An 8380-nucleotide genomic window follows, 5' to 3' on the forward strand; every position below is an offset into this window, starting at 1 on the left:
GGACCAATACACACACTAACATATTAAAACTAGTTAGAAAGTAAATTATTAAAGCTGGCAAAAAACAGTGAACATGCTAAACATTAAAAGCTTGTTTAAAAAGATGCGTTTTTAACGCTGACTTAAACGCTGCCGGCTCAGTTATCGAGCGTATATCTAAAGGCAGGGAATTCCACAGCCTAGGGCCATGCACGGCAAAGGCGCGACCTCCCCATTTTTGTAGTGTGCAGGGGGAACGACTAGAGCAAGATGACCCGATGATCGTAGGATTCTGCGAGGGACGTATCTAGCCAAGAGGTCAGACAGGTACTGAGGGGCAAGGCCATGCATGGCTTTAAAAACATAAAGCAAAACCTTAAAATCTACTCTCCATTTAATGGGCAGCCAATGAAGAGAAAGCAGAACTGGAGTGATGTGGGCATGCCGACGAGTGTTTGTCAGCAGACGGGCAGCCGCCTTCTGAACAAGTTGGAGCCTGGAGAGTGATGACTGGGATAACCCGGAGTACAGGGCATTACAATAATCAAGCCGGGAGGTCACAAACGCATGAATGGCTTTCTCTAAGTCACTATGAGAGAGAAATGGCTTTACCTTTGCTAACAATCTTAGCTGGTAGAAGCTGGTTTTTACCACTGACTTGATGTGCACATGACAAAAAGGCTGAGTCAACTTTTAACTGGTTGCCTATGTTGTCAGAGCCTTTTGATGGCTAGAGGTGACTTTCTTTACAAATTACAGAAGCATCACCTACTTGAAATACAACTAATTCTGATGATTTTGAAAAAGTGTCAATAATTCTGTCCAGTCCTATTTTGGAGTTCTGTGTGGAATGGATCAGATTTGGCTTTTTTCTCCGCTTTTTTGTGTTGCTCCAAAGCAAACAAAAGAAATAAACAATTTGTGATTGCAACAGTTATCTGGGAGAAGTGGTGTGTTGTCTGAGAAATGCAGGGGTGCCAATATTTTTGGCCATGACTATATGTAAACAGTCTTTAAAAAATAGCTATCCGGGATTGTGCGGTGTATAGCGCATGGAAGCTTGCACAGAAAGATAGGTTTGACTCTGACTCAGTCTGTTATCTCCAGTCTTCGTTACATATGTTTTGTTCCTTCACAGTGCTGTTGAGTGCTGTCATTTGTAGTTGCGCTGCATGTACACAGCCCAAACCAAGTCTCAAGGTGTCTACTCTCTAGTGACTCACTGGGATATCAAAATGCAGAAACGGAGTCCACTCAGAACTTATTCACATTTTCAAATAGTACAGCAGAAGCTAGAGGTTGCATGTTAATCCCAACAGAAGCTATGAGTCTCCTGCACTATGATGTCTGCAAGTGTTTTCCTTGACTCTTAAATTCACTTTTCCTTGAAATTACAAGTTAAATTCTCTTTTTATTTCCCCAGACCATAATGAATCAGCAGAAATTTACTGTAGGTGTGCTGATCGATACCCACTGATTCGCTTATTGCTAGCAGGTGCTGAGCTTGCTGCCTTTCTGGTCCAGCCTGTGCTTTGGATCAAAAAGTGCCCACTCACTGAAATGTCAGGCCTCTCCCTACACTCACAGACACTCAGAACAGCTTTCCCGACAGAGATGAAAAAGTCTTGCTCTTCAGGCAAAATGTGAATACACTTGTGGTTTTCAAATGGTATTCCTGTATTTGGCATGGCAATAAATCCACTATCTGAATAACTGAACATTTCTAGATGAATACAGAGACCATGTGCTCAGTCAGATTCCTTACGGTGCTCTTGATAATGAGAAAAAAGACAAACTTGTCTTTGTGCTCTCCTGGCACTGTCTGTTATACACACAGTAATCACACATGTGTGACACTTCTATAATGAAGGAGCAGACATTTAATCTTAAAAGATAATCCCTGTTTATAACAGCATCTTCTGCACTAGTTGGGAACTGGCAAAAATGTAGCCAGTATTTAACAAGTACTAAGGTCAGATGTGCATGTACTCACATATATTTTTTATTTATATTTATATTAATGCCAGCATTTACTTCTGTATTTAAACTGGCTTTGGAGACACTTTTCCCCTACAGGTGCAATACCAAGCCTTCGTCAGGGCACCAAAATCATGTAGGTGTTCAGCTGGAGTACAACTGGAGTATCCAGGTCATTTGCACAGAATCAGTCTCAGAAATGAATAAAAACAAATTTAGTATTAGTAATTGCAATTATTGAAAAGAAATGGTCTATGGTTCATGTTCTATGAGCTCACGTAGCAGAGGATTATGGATAACTGAGTCCATGTTGCTGAGAAAGCCCATACATTAAAGGAATATTTCGGGATTTTTCAAGTTGGTGTTAAAATAATATTGATATATCCCTTTGTAAGTGAGAGTAGGTCTTAGTCATTGTCACTTATACAACTCTCCATACTGACCCTGAATGCATTTGAAACTCAGAGGAAGTTTGGAGTGAACTTTTGCACAGAATGAAAGTCATTTTTTGCAGCATAGTGGTGTTCTGGGTGGAAACATTCAGGGTCTACTGTATATGGAGAGTAGGAGAAGTGACAATGACTAAGACCTATTCTCATGTTCATACATATCAATAATGAAAAATGTCAAGCTTTAAAATTGAAGAACCACAGAACAAAAAAAAAAAAAAAAAAATAGCTGACTCGTCACCACCTCAACTCTATACAATTAATAAAACAAGTTTTAAAATTCTTCTCCACACTTTTTGAATTCTGTTATTTTCTTTTTTCTTTTTTTGACTTTAAAAAACGCAACACCTGAAATATTTATACTGTATGTGAAATCATAAAAACACCTCTTTACGCCATTATATGTAAGTGATAGTGTACCTCATTATTGGCGAGCTGGAACCATGGCTGCTTGCCATAAGTGAAGATCTCCCATAGGATGACTCCAAAGCTCCACACATCACTTTCTGTGGTGAACTTTCTGTACATGATGCTCTCTGGAGGCATCCAGCGGATAGGCAGCATGGTGTGACCTCCCACCTGAACACACACATACACACAAATCTGTATGATTAATACCCTATCTTATACATAATGCTTTTTGATGATAATGCAAGTATTCACAGTGACCTCCACAATTTATAAAGGGTCATATATAGTACCTGCCTCACTCACATAATGCTGTTGCTTTGTACTGTAACTCAGGCCAATTCTAGGTTTATGATTTACAGTTTAAAATATAAAAATGGTCTGACATCATAGTTGACTGGTTAAAAGCTTTTGCTGTATTGTCCCACATATTAAAGTGACCTTCTGATAAAAAAATGATGGATCCATCTATCTTCAGAATGTTATTCCTTGCTTTTTAAATTCAACATGACAGGTTCCAGCTGATTGTATTTGGCATAACTGTTTGTGTATTAGTAGTAAAGTTCTTGTCTGTGACTTCACACTTGGTCCATTCCCAATTCACACATAGAACAGAGGAGAAAAACTAATATTTACATTCTCCTTATAAATCCTCTTGTAATCATAGTAATTCCTGATCTAAGTAACTGTTATATTGTCCTTAAATGTCCTAAAATGTGATATGAGCTTCAGCTAAGTTACATTTATAATAGAAATAAGATAAACAATAATCATACATGTCTTAATTGAACACAGACAGTCACAGTGTGGGTCAAAAAAAGCAAGTTAACCCATTAAAAACTGGTTTAGTCTCCTCTTTTATTGATGTCCTTAGCCTAGGGATTCAAAAATGTTTTCCAATCTACACTGTGAATGTTTGAAACATATTCAGTATGGAAAAGATCAATACAGTGAATTGTGTTCTCTTATTAGTTCATGAATTATTTCATTATTTTACCTTAGATAAAGATCTTACCATATTTTAAGACAAACTGATACAGAAATGCTGGACATATCAAAGAGTTCACTTGCTCAAGCCACTGTATACCTGTTGTGTTTGGAGGTCAGTATAATTGTTGACATGAGTATGTTCAGATCAGCAGGAGTGTCTTTTACCGCTGTGATCTGTACGTCGGAGGTGACTGGGGTGGATGGTGTGCATGCAAAACACAGGAGACTTTGGTTATAGCTAGAGAAATGCATGTACCTGTACCAAGGCACAACATTCACTCACATAAATGGACCCCTTGTAAAAAATGAGATCCATAACAACACTAAATGTGTCCTAAAAGCCCTAAAACAGCTTATGACAGAGCTTACACATAGAGACAGACAACCATTCACACCCACATTCACACTTACTGACAATTTATAGTCATCAATCAACTTAACCTGCACGTTTTGTACTGTGAAAGGAAGCTGGAGTACCTGGAGAAAACCCACAGAGGCAACGGGACAACATGCAAACTCCACACCGAAAGGCTCTGGTTGACCCAAAGTTTGCACCCAGAACCTTCCTGCTATGAGGTGACATTGTTAAGAAATGCACCCCTGTGCTGCCCATCAAAACATGATAGAAATTACATCAGTATAATGTTAGGAGATAGGAATGGGAGGTCTGTGTGGATTATTGGGTGCACAAGGTACATGACTTGGACACTGCAGTTCATGTACTAAAACTGAGGAAGTGAGTTCAAGATGGCGCCGCTGTGTTTGGTCTGCCGCCTACTCCTCCTGTGTATTGGTTGTTTTATTATTGTTGTCTCCTCGGTTGTTCCCACCTTGGTATATGATCGTCTGATGGTTTTAGAAATACGAAATTCAATGGGTAGCTGTCCAAATTCCTGTCGAAGTCATCAATCCAGTTCTCCACCACCACCGCTGGCATCCATACCTCCTTTTCTTCGATGCTCACACTGTCCTCTCCCTGTTAAATTACGCCAGATGCGACACGGCATGAGAGCAGGCCCTCACATTAAACTAAAATTGTGTGGGAACCCTTCGCTGGGGATTGGGTACCTCCAGGAGCTTGGCTACCATGACTCAAGTTGGACTGTCATCCACAACTATCCTTTTCTCCAACCTGTTGGCTCTGACGGCGTCCCCCTCCATTCACATGCCCGACTGGTGAAACGCTCCAGCCAACACTGTCTCCATGCCAATCTTCGCCCAGTGATCTGGGCTGCCTTTCCACAGGAAAAAACCAGCTTGCTCCAGTTTGCTCTTTTCAATGCAAGGTCACTTAATAACAAAACCTTCATTTTAAATGATCTCATTTCCACTCATGATCTGGATATGCTCTTCATCACGGAAACCTGGTTAAAATAAGGTGACATTTCTCTTTCCTCTGAACTCCTACTGGCAGATCATCTATTTCTTAATACCCCACATCTCGTTGGGAGAGGTGACTGTTTGGCATCTGTTTTCAAACCGACATTAAAATGTCACCTTCTTCCCTCCAATGCCTTCGCCAGTTTTGAGCTACAAACCTTTTTACTAACTTTGCACTGCCCTACTTTATGTGTAGTTATTTATCGGCCTCCGAAAGCAAAGGATTTTATTTACAAATTTGGGGAACTTTTGGCAGTTCTTATCCCATAGTCTGATTGTCTGTTGATTTGTAGTGATTTTAATATTCACATCGATTCATCCTCTGACCAGCTTGCAAAAGAGTTTAATGCACTGCTGGATTCTTTTGACCTTAACCAGTCAGTTTTATGCCCCACTCATCAACGTGGGGGCATATTAGACCTTGTCATCTCTCGAGCGCTACCTGTCTCCATTAGGGATGTGTCAAATCTGGCCATATCTGACCAGTTTTTCATTCATTTCGAGGTCACGTTACTGACAAGGCTGCCCAGACCGGTGGCCCCATTACTTTTCTCGTTGTATATGGCACCACTTGCGGCAATTTTATCCAGCCATGATGTCCATTTTCATTTTTATGCGGACGACATCCAGATTTACATGCCACTGATTGTGTACGACTTAAATTCACTAACTCCGTTGGATAATTGCATTCGGGATGTCAAGCAATGGCTGGCTCAAAATTTCCTTTACTTAAATGAAAGTAAAACTGAATTAATTTAAATGAATTAACCGTGGGCACAGCAAGCCTAGATGTCTCGGCCCTCCCACTCTCGAAGATGGTGAAAAACCTTGGAATAATATTTGACAGTGGTTTTACTTTTGATAAGCACATCAGGGCTGTGGTTAAGACCAGCTTTTTTAATCTAAGACTTTTAACCAAGGCAAAACCTTTTTTGTCACATGCCGATTTAGAGAAAGCATCCATGCTTTTATTACTTCACGGTTGGACTACTGTAATGCACTTTATGTTAGGGTATTGCAAGCATTGCTCCGTAAACTTCAATTAGTCCAAAATACAGCAGCCCGGCTGTTATCTAACTCTCCTAGGTATGTTCACATCACCCCGGTTCTTTGCTCCTTGCACTGGGTTCCAATTCAGTATAGAGTTAAATTTAAGACGTTGGTGTTTATTTTTAAGGCTATCCATGGCCTCGCTCTGCCGTACCTGTCTGACCTGCTGTCGATTTATGTGCCGCATAGAGCCCTTCGCTCCTCAGAACACTTGTCCCTAGCTGTCCCGCATTCTAGATATAAAAAATGGGGTGACCGGTCATTAGCGGTATATGGCCCCAGACTTTGAAATTCTCTTCCCTTAGAGGTACGGTCTAAGACTGAGCTAGTGGTTTTTAAGTTGGCCCTAAAACTTTTTTTTTAAACAGGCTTTTGATGTTAAGGCCATTTTCACCTCCCCTGTTGTTTTAATTTGTTGTTGTGTTACCTCCATCTCTGCATGGAACTTTTATAACTTTGTTTTGTGTACCTGTGTTTTACTCTGTTTTTGTTTTTACTGCTTTGGTATGGTCTATTATTTTCTAGTATGGTTTTACTTGGTGATGTTTGTTTTACTTTGCAGAACTCTGGGCTCTCGAGTTGTACAGTGCTATGTAAATAGTTTATTATTATTACTAATAGTCAGCAGTGGTTGATCTGTTTTCATAACCGAAGCATTTTGTTACCTTGACCAATTCTTGCCCATACAGTTGTAAGATTTGAATCTTATAAGCTCTAGTTACTTTATAAGCTTTAGTTACTTTTCATACCTTTTCCTTGCTTATATATATTTAAACTGTATTGATGACTGCCATATTCTACTGAGTAAAACTTTGGAACTGTATACTGCAACTTTTGAAAAGACATGATGTCTGTACCTTCAGGTAATCAGGCGGCCTATTTTACATTTTAACAAAGACCTGTTGGCCTGTTTTGCATCTTCACCTAGACCCACTTAGTATATTTCAAGTTCTGCTTTGTCATGTAGTATCTTGCAAAGACAGGGGGCTGTAAGATTTGAGTCTTATAGACTCTAGTTACTTTATCAGCTTTAGTTACTTCTTATACCTGTAGTTCCCTTTAGTTACTTTTCATAACTTTATTTTCTTTGTCTATACATATTACAGCTGATGATTGTCCAGAACTACTGAGCTTTGGTTATTTTAATACATTTATTTCCCTTGCTTATATATCTTACAATTGTAATGAAGAAGAATCTGCTTACTTTGAATGCTGTAACTTCTGTGTAGAAACAGGATGTCTGCATCTCATTGTGACCAGACGGTCTATTTACATTTTAGCAAAGGCCTGTTTTACACTCACACCTCAATCCACTTAACATATCCCAAGCTTTGCCTTGGGATGTCCTGCAGAGGCCAGGGACTACAACCTGAGATGACCACCTGGCCAGTTTAACATACTTATTAGCATCACACACACAGGGGGCCTGCAACTCAGGCCACCCATTGAGGAGTGCACCTCGAGATCAAGACCAGGGTGCCGGAGACACACACACACAAACACATGCCTAGATTTACCATATTTCAACATGAAAGTGCGAGCTCCGGCTCACACCAAATGACCAATAGGATCACAAACTATTGAAGGTTGTACCCCTGTCCAGGGTGGAGCAGCCCAAGAAGATAAAATTTATTGTAAGAACTTAATTCGGGGTTCAGAGAAGTCGGATCTGCTGCGGGAGCTCTGTCTCTCTGATCCCAGCACTGTAATGACTTCACCTGTGCTCAGACTTTCAGTAAACTTTCTGTTGATTTATACAGTCCTCTCCTGTCTTCACTTCTCATGTTTCCAACAAAAGAATTGGGTTAATTTCTAACAGGCCTACAACCTGAGATGACCACCTGGCCCGTTTAGCATACTCACTAGGTCCTGCTTTTCCTGTAATAGTCTACACAGATAGGGGGTCTGCAGCACAGACAACCAATTGTTCAGTACTCAGATTACTAGCTATCACCTGAAAATTACAACGTACACACACATTTGCTTTCTAACACAGGTACAGTACAGTAAACTGGTGTCATGGTGCAAGGACAATAATCTCAGCCTCAACACGGACAAGATGAAGGAGATGATAGTGGACATGAGGAAGGAGAGGAGAACTCATCAGCCACTGTTCATCCGGGGGCTCGAAGTGGAGAGGGTGAGCA

General features: G+C 40.3%; 1 protein-coding gene across 1 annotated transcript in view; it reads right to left on the bottom strand.

The window, feature by feature from the left end:
* Window positions 1-8380, bottom strand: part of LOC109967270 (NT-3 growth factor receptor-like) — a 410435-nt gene that overhangs the window by 3202 nt on the left and 398853 nt on the right. Inside the window, exon 17 of the mRNA XM_020612721.1 lies at window positions 2826-2984. Within this exon, the coding sequence (XP_020468377.1) occupies window positions 2826-2984 (159 nt within the window). The remainder of the gene's footprint in view (window positions 1-2825; window positions 2985-8380) is intronic.

This window comes from Monopterus albus, unplaced genomic scaffold (assembly GCF_001952655.1).
Source record: "Monopterus albus unplaced genomic scaffold, M_albus_1.0 scaffold127.1, whole genome shotgun sequence".
NCBI classification, from domain to species: Eukaryota; Metazoa; Chordata; class Actinopteri; order Synbranchiformes; family Synbranchidae; genus Monopterus; species Monopterus albus.